At 42.7% G+C, this 21,211-nt stretch overlaps 1 protein-coding gene across 1 annotated transcript in view; it reads right to left on the minus strand.

The window, feature by feature from the left end:
* Window positions 1-5,994: 5,994 nt before the first annotated feature.
* The window catches only part of KLHL4 (kelch like family member 4), a 125,803-nt gene continuing 110,586 nt past the window's right edge, over window positions 5,995-21,211 (minus strand). The window contains exons 8-11 of the mRNA XM_083160350.1: window positions 19,936-20,098; window positions 12,619-12,831; window positions 10,528-10,699; window positions 5,995-8,576 (exon numbers count right to left, since the gene is read on the minus strand). Of these exons, the coding sequence (XP_083016476.1) occupies window positions 8,517-8,576; window positions 10,528-10,699; window positions 12,619-12,831; window positions 19,936-20,098 (608 nt within the window). The 3' untranslated portion in view covers window positions 5,995-8,516. The remainder of the gene's footprint in view (window positions 8,577-10,527; window positions 10,700-12,618; window positions 12,832-19,935; window positions 20,099-21,211) is intronic.

The following is a 21,211-nucleotide window of genomic DNA, read 5'->3' on the forward strand; positions in this document are numbered from 1 at the left end:
AGGCACGGTGACCGTTCTGCACGCTATTCCAGACCGGAATGGCGTCTGCAGCGCAGTCACCGTTAGTTTAAATGTCGCGCCTTGGCTGTGATTGGTCCGTGGGTCCCACGGACCAATCACAGCCTTGGGGGCAGGTGGGGTGAGGGTGGGGTGAGGTGTCATCGTCACCGATGACCCCCTCATGCCCCCTGACGCCCGGCGGTGATTGACACCTGTGTTACCGAGCGTCTGATTCGCTGGTAACACAGGAAAACGCTGTGAATGGCTGTTCACACTGAACAGCCAATCACAGCGATCGCCGACGGGGGGGCGGCATCGCAGCCCCCCCTGGGCATGCAGGGACATGTCTGCTGTCAGGGACAGCAGACATCGTCCCTCTGTCACTGCGTCTCGAGACGCAGTGACAGTTTAAAGTCATGACGTACATTTATGCCATGTGTCGGGAAGTACCTCCCGGCCATGACGTAAATGTACGTCAAATGTCGGGAAGGGGTTAAACAGTATTGCATTGATACTTATGTTTTAAATTGTTTATTGCATGCATGCAAAATATTCTGTATGTTATTTATTAATTAAATTGTAAGTTTTTGTGTGCATAAGGCGCCTACTGGTATCCTTTTTTATTCTTGTTCTCTTATTGAGGGCGGCATCCCTTTCCCAGAGGGCAGCCACTTGCACACAGCACACACACACTTGTCCCTAGCACTCAAAGCCTGTTGTCCATTCTGTCATTTAGTATGAATGCAAACACATTCTAGCATTATGGTGAAGGCTTTCAACAATTGGGAATTACTTAGACCACACATCACACACACACTCGTACACACTGTACACCCACACACATCACACACACAGTACACCATATACTCACACACAGCACACTACACACATATACTGTATACGTAGCACACCACACACACTTTCATATTGGCCAGATACACACATGACACACACACATACATAACACACCACAAGCAGTACAACACACACCCATATATACTACAACACACCCAAAAACAGTACAACACACACACACAAACACACAGAACACACACACACACTTATACCCCTTTTACACCAAAAAACCCGCATCCCACATGGCATTTGGAACACGGATCCAAGCCAAGTCGGATCTGGGATTTGCACCGTTTAAACTGGTGCCTACCTGCAGTGTATACGGAGGTGGCGCTTGAAGATGACATAATCTCCAAGCGCTTAAACCATGATTAACCCTGCCAGGACCGCCCATCATCGCCCTGGGGGCAAGCCCAGCACCAAAGTAAGCTGCTGGGCTGCCGCCAGCCCCCATGCACGAGATGATTGGATGCCGCACACAGACATCCATTCATCTCCTCCCTGACTACGCTGCTGACTGCAGAGTACTGCAGGATGCTGCAGTTTGGAGGTTGGGCTTCCCCCATTTATGTAAACAGGAGCCGGGTCAGATGAATGTGACAGGTAGCAGGTGGGATGAATGTGACATGTAGTGTGACATAAAGGTGCGTGTCCCTGCATCACCCCACCATCTCTTTCCCTGCGTCACCCCGCCATATCTGTCCCTGCGTCACCCCACCATCTCTGTCCCTGCATTACCCCGCCATCTCTGTCCCTGCATCACCCCGCCATCTCTGTCCCTGCATCACCCCGCCATCTCTGTCCCTGCATCATCCCGCCATCTCTGCCCCTGCATCACCCTGCCATCTCTGTCACTGTGTCACCCCACCGTTTCTGTCCATGCGTCACCCCACCATGTGGCATAATGTGAATTTTTGCCCAATCCAGGTGGCATAATGTGAATTTTGGCTCAATCCGGGTGGCATAATGTGAATTTTTGCTCAATCCGTGTGGCATAAAGTGAATTTTGGCACTTTCTGTGTGGCATAATGTCAATTTTGACTCAATTCGGGAGGCATGATGTGAATTTGGGCTTATTCCAGGTGGCATGATGTGAATTTTGTCTCAATCCATGTTGCATTACGTGAATTTTGGCTCAATTTATGTAGCATAATGGTAATTTTGGCTCTTTCCGGGTGTTATAATGTGAATTTTTTGCTCATTCTGTGTCGCATAAGGGGAATTTTGGCTCTTTCCGCATGGAAGGGGCAAGTGTAAGGGGGTCTACTACTTTTTTGCATAATGTATATAAGGGGCATACAGCATGGTACACTACACTCAAGGACACCCTCTTTTTCTAGAGTGTGCACATAACTTCAGCCTTTAATTTCCCATACCTTACCATACCCCTACTTCAAAATTTCCACTTCGCCCATTGTACACACATATTTATACGTAGCGCACCTCACACACTTACACATTGGACAGATACAACACACCACACCACAGCACACACACCCACATACACTACAACACACACAAAAACAGTACAACGCACACAAACACACAAAAATAAATGCATCATAGGTGCTAAATCTCAGGAGTGGATGTGGAATTCATCAACACACACAAGCTATCAAGTCAGGAGCAGTGCGTTTCAAACAACAACACCCCTGATTTCATTGCTGGCATTGAGTATCACATTATGGTGGAGGTTTTAATAAATTACAATTACAATTACAGCAATTTAAAAAAACAACAAAAAAAAAAAACAAGGTAGTCCCGGGCAATGCCGGGCGGGTCAGCTAGTAATAATAATAATAAATAAACCTTTTGGAATTTACCCCCATTAGCGGCAACTATCTTATTTTTGAAGGGTCCGTACCATTGTTACTCTTCACTGTCCAGCTCCCATTTTCACCACCACCGCTGTACTCTCAATTCCTCTTCCTGATACTCAGGACATCTGGAGAATCCACCCAACATCCCACAGCAACGAGTGGTGCAGCGCATTATTATCCTCTACAGAAGTGTATAGTGTCTACAGTAAACCACGGAAGGAACATCCTGTTAGGGGACATGGCCATCATGATTGCATCATCTGGTCCCACAGACCCCGTGCCATGGGGGTTGCGGTAGATTAACAGCTTTTTGAGGGGGCCAGGAAGGTAACCCAATTTCCAGGACCCTCCCAGCCATGGCCATTCTGAGAGGGTAGGCAACCTGAATCCTCATCAGGACACAGAGGCATGAGAGTCCGCTGCTATGCACTTTTATTCCATTTCCGGCACCAAGCACACTGCACACAGAACTAAGCCCATTTCCCAGTGTTCCCCGTAGTCCTTGGTACCATCACTTCAGGCTTACACATATAAGTAAGGGTTTGTCTGCAAACATAAAGCATTCTATTGAAATAACATCACAGCCCATACATACACAACCACTCACAGGAATAAAAATGTCAATTATCAAAACAATTCAGCTTATATTTATAGGTAGCTGCAACAAAAGCATTGCTTAAACATCAAAAACATATTGTACATCAGAGATTAATACCCCCTTCACATTGCACTTTTAAAACGGTATATTGCTGTTTTTTTTCCCATTTTAAAACGTTTAAGGCTGCAATGTGAAAGTGCCAAAGTTGATTTACCGGTTAAAGATAACCGGTATTTCAACATGGTTAAAAAGCAGAGTCCTACACGCTTTAAAGCCGTTTTTTAGGCAGTGTGAATGGCTCTATTTCAATGGCTTGAAACGTGTCCCTTGGGGGTTAAACGGGTTGAATTTTGAATGGTATTAAATGATTTTTAATACGGTTTTCACCTGCAATGTGAAAGGTCTCAAGGCTCAGACCCGTTTTAAAGTCCCATTTAAGAATACCGTGTCATTACCCATTTCTAAAATGTGAAAGCAGTATAATCCACATAAACATTTGGACAACATAACAAGACTTTAAAGTTGAAAAACAAGAAATTCAATATAAAAATGGTAAATCATACAGAGATGGCACAGTGGGAACTTACTATAATTTATTTATCATTAATCTGGTGTTCAACACAAACATGCAACAACCTGTGGCCCCCACCATGCAGATTGTGCTGCCCTTCACTTCCTTCTGATCTGATTCCTATTACCTTCTTTCTTCTGATTTCTGCTCTTCTGTCTTGTCCATCACGGCGGGGGCTCATCGCTCAGCACTTGATGACATCATGCCATCATTCTAATTAATTTGCTTCCATGCATGTTCACACAGGGGAGCGATGGTTAGAGACTGCGCATGTGCCTAAGCATTTACGCGCATGTGCAGCGGGCGCGGTGAATTGAATATTCACTGGCCCGCTTGCACAGAGCAGTGCGGGCGGGGGGCAACGGGCAGGGGTCACACCCATGGGAACACCCAGCGTTTTTATGGGCATTTCCACAGGTGGACCTTCGTGCGGGCAGCAGGCGGTATTTAGATGACTTGCAAAGCTGCAAATTTTGCAGCTTTGTGGGTCAATTGGAATGAGGGCCTCAGTGTGACCACTGAAGGAGGAGGACGGGACTAGCGATAATTGTATTGCTGTAAGCAACATTTCATTTTTTATTTGCTGCTCTGGGGTCCCTATGCTTGTGCCCCCCCCCCCCCCCCCTGTACACTATTGTTGCAGTCACGCATCCCTTTTTGGTACGACAGCTTCGACTTGTGCCAAGCATCTTTGTCTCTCTAATGTGCAGCTTAGTCGGAATTATGATGCACATTCAAGAAAAAAAGACATAAAAAAAGATGGTACACAGCTCGATGCATGGCATATTTGGGCTAGGGGTATGAGGACATGCCCACTGCAATCTCCAACAATGTACTCCTTATTTTCACCAATTCCCAGGAATAATTTAGGATTACACCACTGGTCACCACCTGGTTCCCGGGGGGCCCACACCACACATACTGCATTCATGTTTTGTAGGAAGTATATCTCCATTGAGCAGCTGCCAAGCATCCACCCAGTGAGGATCTCATCAATCCTAAACACACCTAAATATTGATCTGTCCAATCAATATATTGAAACTAGATTCCCATGAAATTATTACTTTCTATACATTTAGACCCCTGTGGTTTTCTTTTTGTATGTAACCAATAAAAACTCCCCAAATACTGTAGCTATTCAAAAATGTACTGAATGTTTATCAAACTGACGCACATTAAGTAAACGACTATCCTAAGTTTTATTTCATGTTTTGTTTGAATACAATAATAAGATTAATAAGAAGAAGAAGTTTATTATTGCTTTGTTCAAGGCCATAACTAGGGTGGTGCAGAAGGTGCCACTGCACACAGCACACCACGGCAGGGGACACTGTTGGCCGTACTTATTCATTATCTATTAATTAGTTTCACTTGTAGCTTCCCCTCCTCTTTGAAGCATGGCATCTCCTTACTGCCCCCAGTGGTGTAACTACCAAGGACACCATTAGGTTGACATGCATGAAGGTCGACATGACTGTAGGTCAACATAGGGTTAGGTCGACAGGGTCATTTGGGGTCGAAATGGGGAAGGTCGACAGTCAAAAGGTAGACATGGGTTTTTTCACTTCTTTTTTGTCCCGAATGTCGACACAGTTGACATGGACAATAAAAAGGTGCACTGCGTCTGCTCGTCATGCTTCGGTCACGGGGCCTCGCTGCGCTCGGCACACTATTTTATTCTCCCACCATGCCCTAGTTGATGGTAGGACATGAAATACCGCCTGTCGGCACATGTCGGATAAAAGAAAATGAAAATCCCCATGTCTAACTAATGACTCTGTTGACCTAACCCCATGTCGACCTTCAGTCATGTTGATATTCAGTCATGTCGACCTAGTTGTTTCGACCTAATGCTTTTCGACCTAGCTGTTGTAGACCTAGTGACCATATTCCATTTTTTTTACAAAGTACAGATAGCTTTCTTTAGTTAGTAATTGCATAGTTTAATTATATATGATCAAATAGGTGTTTGGGTGTTTAACTGAAATGTAACAAGTCATGGGTATGATAGTATATTGTAATGTGTTGTTTCAAAAATAGTATAGTAACTGATAAATACAAAGGACTCTGAAGTTAAATGTATATTTTTCTTGCAGTGTTTTATATATATTTTGCATACCCAGTTATTCATAAAACAAAATGCAAAAGGTTAATTTCTTAAAATGAATTTATTTCTTAAAACCATGCCCAAATGTCATTGACATGTGGAGGAATGCAAACATGAGTGAGCTGGGTCTATACAAACAGTGCCGTAATTCTTGACAAAATAACTGGTCAGTCATTTAAAATAGCTCGGTAGACAATGAAAAATAAAAGACAAGGATTTATAAAATACAGAATGATAGATTCAAACATTGTTGTGTATTAATCCATCTGTATGTAAACTCCATGCAGATACAGACGGATTTATGTTTTTATCGACTATCGATGTGAGTTTTTGCTTTTATTCATATGTTCAAGTTGCTGGTAAAATGTAAACATGCGTCGGTAATATTGTATGGTTCTTCACAGTACACAAATTTAAACATAGTGATTCAAACGTTAAATGGTCAGCTTTGTGTCATAAATTATCGCATATCAATGTATTGTATACTATACATACTGAAACACAAAAGACAAGCTTGGTCTGGTATATTGAAATCATAGAAATCACAGAAATGATAAACAATGAGTAATATTGGAATATGTTTATTACAATATAATAGCTGCCTACATTATTAATATTTTTGTTGGTGTTTGTCGGGGTGATGTTATTTTCAGTTTAATACTTGGTCTTTTATATTGTCTGAGTGGAGTCGGTGATCAAAAAAATCAACATCTTTTAATATCTGATTTGTTTTCTCTGCTTGGTTTGAAAATAACAAACACAACTAAGAAAATGTGTCAAGTTGAATTATAGAGAATGTTTCAGCATATTGTGTTGCTAAAAAGTTGTAGATTAAAGTTAAATACATATTTTAATTTAAAAAAATATTCAAAAAGAGTCAAAATTAGCAAATTATCACATACTTTTTTACCCCAAAAATGCCTCAAATACTAGAATTAAGACTATTGTCCCAATATTAAAAATGGTTCTGTAAATCCAACCTGTAGGAGATTTCTTCCTATTTCTCTTTTTTTAATAAGAATTTATATTCTTTTTAAAAGAGCACCTTTCGTTTAAAATGGCAGATCATTGATACTTTTTAATATTTGTTCAATTGCTGGAATATATATATTGTGCAAAAGATAGATAACATAATATTATATTATAATTGAAAAAAAAATCCATAGAGATAATTGATTTGGAAATTAACGGTGACACTTGTTCTTAAGAAATGGGGAGCCTTAATTGATCATTAATTACAATTAAAGTTTGAAAATTAAGTTAAAAAACACAATTAGTTTTTTTTTCTACAAAGAATTTTAAATCTTACCTTAACTTACTGAGTTTCTCCATAGGATGCAAGATTTATACATATTTTTTATTTATATTTTATACCACTTTTAATTGTTTTTTTGAAAACTGTAAATACATATTGCAAACATAAACCCTAAAATTAATTATTGTTATAAAAAGATGGGACATAAAACAAATGTCACAATACTTAAGGAAATGTTTTACTGGTTGTAAAAAAAAGACATTCACTATTTGTGCTGACCAGGTTAAAGAAAAAAAAGAAAAAAATACAACACAATTTCTTTTCAGAGAAAAGTAGAAATTTTAGAAATAAGTAGTAATATTTCTCTGCAAAATCTTGTTGTAAAAAGTCATTTATATTTAAATGTAGGATCATTTTTATATTTTAAGGACATTATGTATGATGTTTTTAAATTTATTTTATTTTCAGTAAATTGAGAAATGATGCAACTGCTGAAACATCTTAGCACTTCCAGTTCATACAAGCACCATAATATATTTCTTTCTGGAGTTTAGAGTAATTACCGCAGGCCATTTGGAAACACATAAACAAGATTTATATGTTTATGTTTTAAACAGATAAAACAGATAAATTAATACTGCTCCAACATTTACATTTTGTAAATTTTCTTTTTTTGTTGCTTTGTATTTTCATGTTATTTTAATAGTATGATACACTTTACTGGAGTGCAATAAAAAAAAATTCTATAAAACAAATGTACATTTTTCCCCAGTTAAAAAAAAGAAAAAATGCCCCAATTGTGCTACAAAATCATTAGTGCCAATATAGCGAATAAAGAACATCGACATTCAAACCCTTTTGACTGTATTGCCTGCTGTATGTTTATATTCTATCTGTTCTTAATAAAAAACACCCCCCACCTAGTTCACATTTTACATAATGAGATATATTAAAATATAAGTTGCCTTCAATTGTAGGCATATCTTTTCGGATGGTACATAAAATATATTTGAAAGACCAACTTTTGGTATTCTGTAAATATGAAATGTAGTAATCTGCTATCACTTGGTTCCTTAGTTTTTATGCATTTTTCAGTGTATCTCAGAGTAGCTTCAGTGTAGCCCCATATAAAATGGCAGTTGTAGTAATTTGCACATTTCCAGAAAAAGTTTCTAGGTGCCAATATGGCCCTGCCACGCGGTGGCTTTGGAACTAAAGTCTGTGAAGACAAGCAGGAAAGATCCCGCTAATACTGTCTGTAGTGCGAGTTGGTCTCTGTCCATTTTCAGCTGCACTTAGCAAAAATATTTTATGGTAACTTAATCACAACAATACACGCTCCAGCCCGTCCAATATTCAGGGAGATGTCCTGTAAAACAAAGGCAGTTATTAAATAACAGCTGCATAGGCTTTATCTAAAAATATAGTTTAAACTGTGCTTAAATTAAACATTTAAACATTACTTTGCAAACATAAAATACATGTACACTAAAATGATTTTTAACTTTTCCATGAGAGGGCGCCAAATATAAACTTTTGCAACTGAGAAAACTGTTCAATTGATTTCAAATGTTCAGCGGTGATTCACACGATACTAACTAGCAGGTAAGCTTTGTTTTATTTGCAATGCTTATTACTTACATTGCTTAATTTACTGTGCAGAACTTAATAAAGATAATGTTGGTTATTATTAATAATAACCGTAGAATTATTATAATAATTCATAATAGTTGTCAGAGGATACAATCTGGCAACATGAATCTAATTTCTGCCATCATTTTGAGATGAAACTCATCTAATGGAAAATTCAAACTGCACAAATGAAAAGATTCACATTGGCAGGTCAACGCCGCTGACATCGGAAATGAAGTGTCTGTGGGGAGAGGCGTTCTGCACTACTAGATACTAATTGTCAGAGAAGACGTCTATCAGTGGAACGAGTAAATGTTGCTGCAAAATTTTGCATAAATCTTTGCAAGGCTGCTCTTCCCAGGTAGGACACATTACGGTTAAATCTGCGAGTTGTTGCCACTGTAATTTGTTACACCACATTTTGAAGAACCAATACATATTTTTTGAAAGGACAGGTCTTCAATCAGGGTCCTTACTTTCTCGGTTCCTAATTATATACATGAGATGAATTAGAATGTTGTTTGGGTGTTTATTGAGTCTGCAACTGAGTTCTGGGAGATAGTTCATATTTATTTGTAAAATAGAAACAAAACATTTAATACAACAGATTAGAATTTTTAGAGGTGTACATTGTAACATGCGGAAATTAGGAGCTTCTTAGGGAAAAAGAAAACCGAGTGCTGATTAAGCAAGAGGTGACATAAACCACCGAAGGGATATGAGTTGCCTGCACTCAGGGCCGGTGCCACCACTAGGCAAATCTAGGCATTTGCCTAGGGCGCCGGCCACTGGAGGGCGGCATTTCCCCCCCCCCCGTGCCGCGGGGGTACCTGTCCTGCGGCTGTGTATATAAAGCTTGCGGCGGCGGCAGCGGGGGTCCCTGCAGTCAAGAAATAACGAGCGCTATCCGCCTGGCTACTCGGAAGCGCTTCTGTTGTGGAAACACTGGCCGCACGCTGATTGGCTGAGATTCAGCCAATCAGCGTGCGCCGTGCCGCCAGTGTTTTCACAACGGAAGCGCTTCCGCGTAGCCAGGCGGATATCGCTCGTTATTTCTTGACTGCAGGGACCCCCGCTGCCGCCGCCGCAAGCTTAATATACACAGCCGCAGGACAGGTACCACCCCCCCCCGGCACCGGGGCGCCCCCACCCGACTCGCATGGGGTTACAAGATCAAGGATAGCCAATCAGGGATCAAGGGAGGAGTTCCTTGTGCTAGGAATAGTCAGGAAGTCAGGTGATCTTCCTCTCTGGTCGAATTTCCCCACCCTCCCTCCCTAATTTTCGATTTCTTGGCGGTGGTAAAGAAGGTTCCTTGTTTAAATGAAAATCTTATGAAGATACTGGGGTGCGCTCTCCCAAAATTGATATGTCGGTAGCCCATGCCCCTGGACAGGGGATGGGCTGCACCATCCGCACGGGTGGGTTGCAAGGGGAGAGTTTCAACAATGTATGAATGGTGTGTTGTGATCTTAATCCCTCTCTCTTTTTCTATGACTGTTCTTTAGGGCCACCACCCTTTATAGTTAAGTTATTGCTGTCAATTAATAAATTTGACATCATATTTTGAACCGCCGGCACTTGTGTCTGTCTCGTTATTTTAGTGTTAAGTTTTGTTTAAGGTAAATAAGTTTGTTAAAGTGTGGGGCATAGAGATTACCGATGGTGAGTTTATGTGTTTTACATACCTGTGTCCACTCGTTGGTTTGTGTGTCGTAAGATTCCACAGTGCTAAGATACGTTTGTCCATCATATCCGCCCACGGCGTACAATCTGTCTCCAAGTGCGCAAACTCCAACAGCATCACGGGGGACACTTAGTGGGGCTACTGTTGTCCAGTTATCAGTTTTAGGATCATACCTGTAATTTATAAAGTTATTTTGTTACCAATATTTATAAATTAAATATATATATATATATATTATATATATATGTTATAATTAAGTTTATAATATTGTATTACACGTTTTAGTCACTTTTAGTCCTCCTTTTTACGCAAATTTCCCATACACATTTTCAATTTGTTGCTTTACACAGTTTCTATAAATCCCAGGAAACAGCAGTGTGATCAGCCCATTTAAAAAAAAGATGGAGATTCATATGGAATTCTTGCATTGACAATTTGTATGATTTGCAAACTGCATCAAAATTGCATTTTGAAATGTGTTCTTTATACAATTGCACTTTGGTCAATGTCCCTTCTACCCCTTTAAGGTGTACAGTGAAAGGTAAGTATCTGTCTGCAACGGGTTGGGTAAGAAATCCAGGCGTTTAAGATCCTGTAGGAATACCAACAGCTGGATCCCAACGGTCAGAATCCTGATGGATCATGGTGAGCATTTTTACCCAACCCCCTAACACTAGCACACCATCCACAATCCACGCCACCTACAGCCTAAACCTAGCCATTGACCGCTTGCATCCTAACCTTCCCCACCCTGTTAGAGTAAACCTAATCATGCCCCTAGTGCCTAATCTTTACCCCGTGACCAGTAATTACCTTTAGGATCGATCGGGAATCAGTGTTTCAATGAGTTGACCTCTATTAGGTTGACAGGTACAATAGGGTGACAGGGTCAACAGTTTTTCACTTTTTGGAATAAAATTTTGTATGTTTGGCAGTATGCAACCACAGTCAGTAGAAACACATACACTTGGGGCTCCCTTCGCTCGCCACATGTTACTCTTCCTAATCAAAGTTCACACTGATAGTAAATCAAGCCAATGTTTGGAAAACATGCAAAGAACCCAAAAAGCACTTATCGACCATCTGCATGTTGGCCAATTTGTACCTGCCCACCGAATGAATGTCGATCACATGGTGTTGCGGTATCAACTGTTGGAAGTCTATCTATCTTTCCAATGCCCCACTGTAGCTTTCTATTTGATGGCTGATATTTAACCACAGACTCAATCCCTTTTGTTCCCAAACTTCTGTGCTCGGTTCTGCCGGTCTGTAGAGTGATCACTGCACCAGTTTTCAGAGCGTTTACTGCATGATATCGCTCTGCGGCTCATAATAAAGCGCATGCGTACATTATGGCGCCAGCACTACAAACAGCGGACCCTCCGCATATCTCTACAAATGTGTCGTAATACGATCAGCATTACGCCATTATCATGTGGCCTTACACTGGGCTATTAAGCCCAGACATATATGTTATTGCTTATGGTATGGGTTTGGGAATGTGGTGCCCCCTGTGTTGGTAGGGCTGGTGTGCTCCAGGTTAGCACACCCTAACACTTTATTAACTCTTATTTTTCCTATCACATTGTATATATTTTGTATTTTAATCCCACCTTCACTTCCCTACATAGCACTTTGTGCTTCTTATTAACCTTTACTAATTTTCATTTGTGTGCTGCCCTGGGGTACTCAGCCTGTGTCGGCATGTTGGGGGCCCACACCCCAGACCCATACCCAGTATTAGGGACCCCCAGTGACAGAGAGGCCTTAACGTACGGCCTGGGGGCTTAGCTCTATATCTGCAGATATATGCAACCAAGATCTCTGTATTATCTGATTAATATGTAGTTATTTTCTCATTCAGTGTGCAATTGGGATACAAAATGTTTTTTTTTTTTCCTTGTTTAGAAGGTAAACAGCTCATTGCTGCCATTATCATTATGACTGGCGGTTCAGTGCTGGTCGCGGGGAATAAACTGATACAGAATATAAGAATACTTTGTAGATCTGACAAATTCCAGCTTGTATTTCATTCTTCCTAGCAGGAACCAGAGCTCGGCTCATCCCTCCTGCAGAAATAGAAGCTTCTCACCTCTCCACGCAGTCTGACAGCCTGGAACAATGGTTTGATGCCGGTGCGTCGTGCCCCCCGACGGCGTACAGGAATCCATTGTACGTTGAGACTCCCACGCCTCCCCTCCTTTTTGACATGGGGGCACAAATACTCCATTTGTTCGTGTGCGGATCAAAACATTCTATGGATTTTAAACAAGAGCTGCCGTCTCTCCCCCCTACGGCGTATAATCTGAGGAATAAAACACATTTACATGACATCAAACAATGTGTGCGAGACTGGTAAAACATTAGTTCAGTAATGTTCCAATACCTAGGTCACGTTACTCAGCGTTCTATAATGGTTATATAATCCCTCTATTTACACTTCAGGAAGGCATTACCCAGCGATGAACGCATGTTACGTTTGCGAGTTATACAATTTATATGGATGAATAAAATGTGCACATTTGAGTTTAATGCTATTCAACCATAGCTATTGGGGGCCAGATGTACTAAGCTTGAAAATTGTTGAATTGGAGAGAGACAAAGCGCTCAATGCAGAGCTGCTCGCTGGGCTGCGTATGTTCGGAGCAGGTTAACGCCGTACCGCTGAACGCACACACCCCACCCCGTGCTGCAGGGCTGTGAACAGATGTGCGCGGAGAAGTCCTTCAACAGTTACTTACCATCGAAGGATCTCTCCTCTGTCTGGCGCTTGCAGCCGCCCCTGCATGACCCAGGAGTCACTCGGCGGCTGCTTGTTTTGACGTGAATTCAGGGCGGGTGCCAGTGTCTTGTGACCGCCCAGAGCAGGCAGGGGAATGTGGGCACGACCATGAAACGCCAGGGGTCCACTCAGGAACGCCCAAGGCCTATAACTCAGGCTGCGTGTGCCTCGGCTAAGGACAACTTTGCCAATGTCCCCCAAGTACCAACCGATCTGCCCCAACTGTCATTTTTCAAACCTGGCTTGTAACATGGCAACTAGGAGGGGATTGGCTGGTATCTCTATCCACTTTATCACTCTGCAAAGCTTAGTACACGTAGTTTTGGATGTAGTATTTTGGATGTGATATATAGTCAATACTCATATGGTGAACGTGCTACCGGTCAACACAAATAATTGTAGACAAGTTTTTTTAATCTTTTTGGGGGCAGAATGAATGCAGTCATAGACTCTCCCGGGCTTCATGCTTCCCTACCGCTGCCCTCACCGCAGGTGACTATTCCGAAGCGTAATCCACGTGTATGGTAAATAAAACAACTGTGTTGTCTGTCGACCACTGTCATGTCGACCGTTTGTACCAGTGCATGTCATGTAATACATCTTGACCATATGAGGTCGACCTGTATTAACTATATAGACGCTGTAGGGTAAATTGACTAAAGGTTTTAAAAAAATAAAAGGTATGATGTTGTCCGTCGGTGCTATTAAGTGACTGCTGGCATTAAAGGAAAAATTAACCCCCCCCCATGAAGGTTAGGAGTAGAGTCAGCCTTGTATTCTGAAGATTGGCTATGTTGGAAGGTGGAGAGGTTGTATGTTGCTGTTTGTCCTTATCTCCAATATTTTACAGGCTTGATACATTTATACAACAATTATAGAATATAGTTTCCGTATACCAATACATGCGATTACTACCTTATGTAAAGGATTTATCTATATCAGGGAAATGCATCTAATAATTCATCCCTAGTCCTGCACTTCAGTGAGAATTCTCTCCAGGTTCTCCGACCATTATTTAATATTTTACATTATAATGTATATATAGCCTGCAGCACTTACAGCTGTGAACAAACAAAGGCATAAAATGAGATGGTGTGATAACAAACATAAGAAAAAGGCTCTGCACGATTACTCAATGGGAGGGGTATCTGTCCATGCAGTAAATTACCACAGCTAATTATTCCCCAGAGAACATCGACTTAGCCCGGTAGCTGGTATTTATCGGGGATTACACTTCGCGTTCCCCTGACATGCAAAGTAAAATCCCCAATAGCCAGCCCTCAGAGACCCATTTTTTTCACGATACACAGGAACTTATCCCAGATCCCAGGTGTTTTCACCCGAAAACGGGACATAATGTGGCTGTCAGGACAGTATAGAATCATTAGGTAATGCAACTATGAACTAACTGGTTCTACACATGCATCGTAGGTGATGGACATACTGTAGGCATCAGGCATCAGGGGAGTTGTTATTATTGTCAAGTTATACTATATTGGTTCTTATGTAGACTATAGGATCATGGGGATATGGCCAAGACTCATGGGGGCACGACCATGCATCACAGGGGCATTTACCAGAAGTGCCACATGGCCAGTCTTGTCCTAAGTGTACTTTTATGGAAACCTATGAATAAAAAGAGCATTGAATCTTTCCAAGTGTCCTGTCTGTATAATCCCGAACCATCAAGAACAGTTAGTTTAACCGCAAAGTTCAGGTGGTTACCCCATGGAAATGGGAATATGTCATTGGTGTCACAATTCCCCTTGATGTGTGGTACTTATCAGCATTAGTGGTCTGTGAGATTCACCGATACTGAACATGAGCAATTCGCCTCTCATGGCTGCCGACACAAATGGGTAACTGTCTACATCAGGGGTTCTCAAACTCTGTCCCCAGGACCTACCACAGTTCACATTTTCCCGGTCACCCGGGAGGTGCACATGTGCATTAATTACTCATTGACCCATTTTTAACGCTCCTCAGGTGGAGCTAATTTTTTCACTTGTGATTCTGGGCCTTATTCTGGTTCACTCTAAGAGGCAAATTCCTTCTCAAATGCTCAAAACTATGTGCACTGCAGGTGGGGCAGATGTAACAGATGTTGGGTGAGTTATTTTGTTTCTGTGCAGGGTAAATACTGGCTGCTTTAAGTTTACACTGCAATATAGATCTCACTTTGAAGAAAAACCCCACCCAAATCTAATTCTCTCTGCACATGTTACATCTGCCCCACCTGCCGTGCACATGGTTTTGTCCAGCTTAGAAGGAATTAGAATAAGGCCCATTATCTAAATAACACCTATTGGATTTGCTGACTTCCCGAACTCCTGCGCACATTCCCAAGGTGATCATTGCCTGCATTCTCCGATTTCCATAATAGTGAGTAATGAAGAGATGCAGATGGCCATTTAATGCATAGTTTATGTCCCAGGGATGAATGACATGTGTCTGGGACACGATTACTGGCACAGCGACGGCGGAATGGCGCATGCTAGAAGTAGACACAGAGGGCATATGAAAGACGGCTCAGCTGCAGCTCTGAGAGAACAAGGTGAACAGAAAATAAAAGTGCTGTAATCGCATTTCAGGGAAACTGCTTAGTGCCGCAATGCTTCAGCGAGTTCTAAATAACCTCAAATACTGTCATAGATTTAGCCTCCTTTCCCAGGCTGGGAATTGTCCTCTGTGGAGGACTGTAGGTGCACACGCTGAGGAATTGTATTGTAACCTGACCAGCAGCATCGGACCAGTATGTGTGACCAAAGGCAAACGTGATTGGGCTGGAAGAGGAGAGAGGCGGTATGGATTCACTATGTCGACAGTCAAATGTCAACATTGCAGTGTCAACCGTCATGATGTCAATGTGGTTAAAACTTCTGCAAAATGTCAACATGAAGAAAGTGCTGATGGATGACATGTTGAGATATTGGGAATAACAACATTAGGGGATAGGGATAGTATTAGTTTGTCATTAGAGTTACTGTTAAAGGTACCTTAAAATGTATTGTCAAAATTGTTACCATGTCGACAGGTTAGTAGTGCCAACATGTTGACTGTTGACATAATATACCAAATCCAGAGAGACACGTGATTATACTCTTTCGGGGGCCCCGTCGTCAGTTCAGGGAAATATACACACAGTATATTTCCCTGAACTGACGACGGGGCCCCCGAGCTCCGAAACGTTTTCTTTTTGCACATGGATTAAAATTCCACCTTGCTTCACCACTTACTTCAGCCTCCGAGTGCCGCTTATTACAGCTATATATATATATATATATATATATATATATATATATATATATATATGGTGCACGTGGGGATTTGACCCTGAATGTGCTTCCAATACTAGATAGCGACTACCTCTACAAAATCCCCCCTGTTAGTGGGAGATGAAGGTAAAGACACAAGAAGAGATGTAGAGGGCGCTGTAGAAATTCCCACCACCTTATTTTGTGCTCAGGTTTCAAGCAAATTGACAGAATGATATTTCAATTACCGTACATTTATTTAAAATACAAATGTGTAACATTCACAAATTCAGATTCTTGTGAACCGCATGGAAACAACCCGACGCGTTTCGTCTCCGAAGAGACTTCCTCAGGGGTACACAGGTAGGTCTAAAATCAATCTTTAAAATTTCTTTGAAAATCTCAGACAGAATATCAGAAAAAAATCCGATGTTGGTAGGCCTTAAATACGGGCCCGTGAGAAAGACTGGGCGCTGGAAAAAGGGGGGAGTATACCAGAATTGTGTGGACACAAGTGAGCCCTCCTTTTCTGCCGCGGGTGGGACAGCGGGACAGGACCCGAAAATCGGGACTGTCCCGCTGTAATCGTGACAGTTGGGAGGTATGATATATATGTATATATATATATAACAGTCCTGTTAACCGGCACTCTCTGCAGACGATAATAATGTCACCCGGTGCATGCCCTCCTGGCCTTAGCTGGACACATAATACAACGATTCCGGCTGCACACTTGGGTTTTCAATCAAAGAAATTGACCTCCACACGAGGGGTAACGGCTTTAAGCAACGTTTCAATGTTTTAATACATTTTTTTTTTTTTTTTTTTTTTTTTTCAAGCTTGAAAAAAAAAAATAAAAAAAAAAAATGTATTAAAACATTGAAACGTTGCTTAAAGCCGTTACCCCTCGTGTGGAGGTCAATTTCTTTGATTGAAAACCCAAGTGTGCAGCCGGAATCGTTGTATTATATATATATATATATTTATACAGATGGAGCGCTTCTAATCTTTTCAGGGGTCAGCCTCCAGCCCCCACCAACCGCTGGTAGGGGATGCACGCACATGAGACGCACGCGCATCGCCTTTAATCAGAGCTCCCCCAGGGTCCCCGCTGCCTCATCGCCGGTACCCCCACACCGCCCCCCACATCCCCACTCCCCTCCTAACCCTGCCCGTCTCCCTGAAGCAGAGACGGGCAGGATTCACGGTTCGTGGTTCGCGTGCTGAGCATTCTCAGCGATAAGCAAATCCCGTTTGTAGGCCCCTTAATTCTCTCTGCATGTGTTACATCTGCCCCACCTGCAGTGCATCAAGGTATTATCGAGATGCTCAGTTACTTGCTTTTTCTGCTTTACTTCCCTATCCGAAGAAGTGTCAGACACGTGTGTATGACAAGTATGAAGAAGAGCATTAACTCTTAATACACACAGTATACAGTATATACCTATACAGAGAAGAATTGCAGACGCTCCTTTCTCACTTGCATGATACTGCTCTTGTGTCCTCCACAGTACAAGGTACAGTAACACTACATGATGCTTTGTGCCGGTTCCAGCCCCAAACCACAACATGTACTACTGTATATTTGTCATTTGAAAACTGGAAAATAATCTGTTTTTACCCCTTCAACTCAGTAACATGCCTGTGCCATACAGCAGACAGTCCTGTCCTCAAAGGGGTCCGAAAACCAAATGCTCGCCATGCCGGGAAAGGCATCCAGTAATCCTGAATGACATTGGGCAACTTCAGGTACCCCTGGCTGGTGGCATAGGGCTCCTCTTAGTACCCATGACTGGTAGCATTTGGCCCCTCCTGTTACCTATGACTAGTGGCATTGGGCTCCTCCTGTTACCTATGACTGGTGGCATTGGGCTCCTCCTGTTACCTATGGCTGGTGGCATTGGGCTCCTCCTGGTACCTATGGCTGGTGGCATTGGGCTCCTCCTGTTACCTACGGCTTGTGGCATTGGGCCCCATATGGTACCAATGGCTGGTGGTACAGTGCCCCTGCTGATACCCAACCATAGGTGGGTATTGTCACATAGTAATAATCTTACAATAGAATATCCACTCTTTTGTCATCCCATATAATGAAATATGGTACTTGTGTATTTTGGCGGCGCCCATCGCATCGCATACCATAACACATACGATGGTATGCGATGCGACGCGATATCGTACGATAGTGCACGATGGCATACAATTTTGAAATTGTATGCCATTGTACATGGCATACGATTCCATACGATGCGATGCGATGCGATTAAACATTGTATAAGCACCCTAATGGGTGCTTATACAATGTTAAGCACCCAAATGGGTGCTTACAATGTTAAATGCACCCCCACGCCACCCCCCACTATAAACGTGAACCCGAAGCGTGGCGAGCGCAGCGAGCCCGCGAGGGGCGGCGGTACGCGTCCTACGACCTTTTCATATCCCCACTATCCACGTCGGCGTGGAGTTGAGAATAGAATAGTGTGGCGAGCGCAGCGAGCCACCGAGCCCGAAGCGTGGCGAGCGCAGCGAGCCCCGCGAGGGGACGCGGATACCTTCACAGGTAAACGCGTCCCCTCGCGGGCTTCACAGGTGTCCGCGTCGCCACGGACACCTGTGAAGCCCGCGAGGGGACGCGTATAACTGTGAAGGTATCCGCGTCCCCTCGCGGGGCTCGCTGCGCTCGCCACGCTTCGGGCTCGGTGGCTTATACGATTTTTGGTCGTATAGGAGGTCAAAATCGCGTCGCATCGCATCGCATGCCATCGGGTGCATGGCATGCGATGCGATGCGATCTGTTCGTCGTACGACGGACATCGGGGGCGCCGCCAAAATACACAAGTACCTGAAATATTACCCCATTGTGCCCCATTGTGCAGTGTACGTAATACTACATACATAAAAAAAAATAGTAGGAGACAGAAATAAGCTCTCAGCGCACATTCTCCAACCGAATGGTAAGACACCTGTCTCTTTGTGGTCGCAGTTGCTCTCTTGTCTGGTGTGATGATTGATCACTTAGATCCACACACATGTACAGGAGAAGCTGCTGCCACCAGGGATAAGAAGCAGCTAAAATCCACCCCTTACACAGTAAGTCGTGGCCTCCGCTCTGCTAAAATTGTATTATAAACAATTGCTATTGTGGTCATGATCTGGGAGGGGAGAGGTTCCAGGCAACTGGAAACACCCCCACCCCGACCCCCACCATCACCACCCCAAATTTGTTCATGACACCACTGACATCTGTCAAAAAATTCCAGCAGAATTTTTCCGCAACATTTACATTTACGTTCATTTTTGTATACAATAAAATGACAGAATATTTAATAAAATGTACAGAACCCTCCTCGTTAAAGGAAATGTATACACTCACTTGTTATTTAAAGCTGCTACGCCGACGGTGCTCCGTGGTGTTGACATACTGGCTACGTAATTCCATTGGCGAGCCTGAGGATCCCACCGCTCCACCGTGTCCAGATAGCTCCACCCATCATGGCCTCCCACGGCATACATTGGCCCCTCCAGGACAGCCACGCCTTCACACACATCGACAAACAAATTGAATTTACTCATTACGAGAAACAAAGCGTTCCGACATTTGTACTATATTCATAAATCAAAGTTACCATTGATCTCATCAACGCTAATTGGAGAACAGTAAATTAAAGCTATTATTTCTCTGTAGACTCACAGAACAATGCATATTTAATCATCTTCGTTTGGAACAAGCATTATTAATTTATGAGTGGAGTGTTCTCCACGTGCTCTGATTTCTGTATGACAATGAAATGTATTTAAGTTCTCTGAAGCTCCTCAGTCTATGTATTATTTATACACTCTCCTAATTAGCGGCTTGCAGAGGAAGAGGCTGTCACGTGCTGACAGATAAGGTTGGTGCGCTGCATCCGAAGGTTGCGGAGCTGCAGATTTCCTGTAGCAGTAAATTGGCACTTGAGCAAAACAGCCTGGAATCCGCTGACTGGGGAAGTTTTGTATCCAGTGAGAGTCCCAGATGGATACAAACCACTCAGCTATTTTTCTATTATTTTTTTTGCAAATATTCATTTGGTAAAATAGAAGGAAAAGAGCATCTGAAAGTGAGAACCAACCAAAATAAAATTGCAGGATGTACTAGAAAGTGCAAGATAAAAATAGGAAGAGAGAGAGAGAGAGAGAGAGAGAGAGAGAGAGAATGCAGCGGCACTCAAACAGGACTTCAACCAAAAAGACAGCCAGACCACTTCAGGGTTCTCCGTTCAACGTTTTCAGTCAGCTAGACTTTTATCAAGAACTTGGGCATACACGTGTAAAGTCTAGCTGACTGAAGCATGTTGAAACCACCGGCTTCCACACAAATGTAGTGATATATTAACCCTGCCTATTTTAATGTTGATTCCACCGACATTTGACTTTGCGCCACCCACGTGAGGCCACTTCTAGGAATTCTTTCAGGGCCACTTTTTGTTCCCAATTTAGCCCTGCCACCCATGACGCATGCGGCTATGATGCCCATCTCTATAAATGAGATGCCCGCTTTCAACATACGTGACGCCATCGTCAGGCACACCATCGAAACCTGTACCAGCCCTATGGCCATCAAACTGTCTGAGTACAGCTTCCTACATGACTGATGAAGTGTCTGTCTACAC

This window comes from Crinia signifera, chromosome 9 (genome assembly GCF_055691185.1).
Source record: "Crinia signifera chromosome 9, ASM5569118v1, whole genome shotgun sequence".
Classification (NCBI taxonomy): Eukaryota; Metazoa; Chordata; class Amphibia; order Anura; family Myobatrachidae; genus Crinia; species Crinia signifera.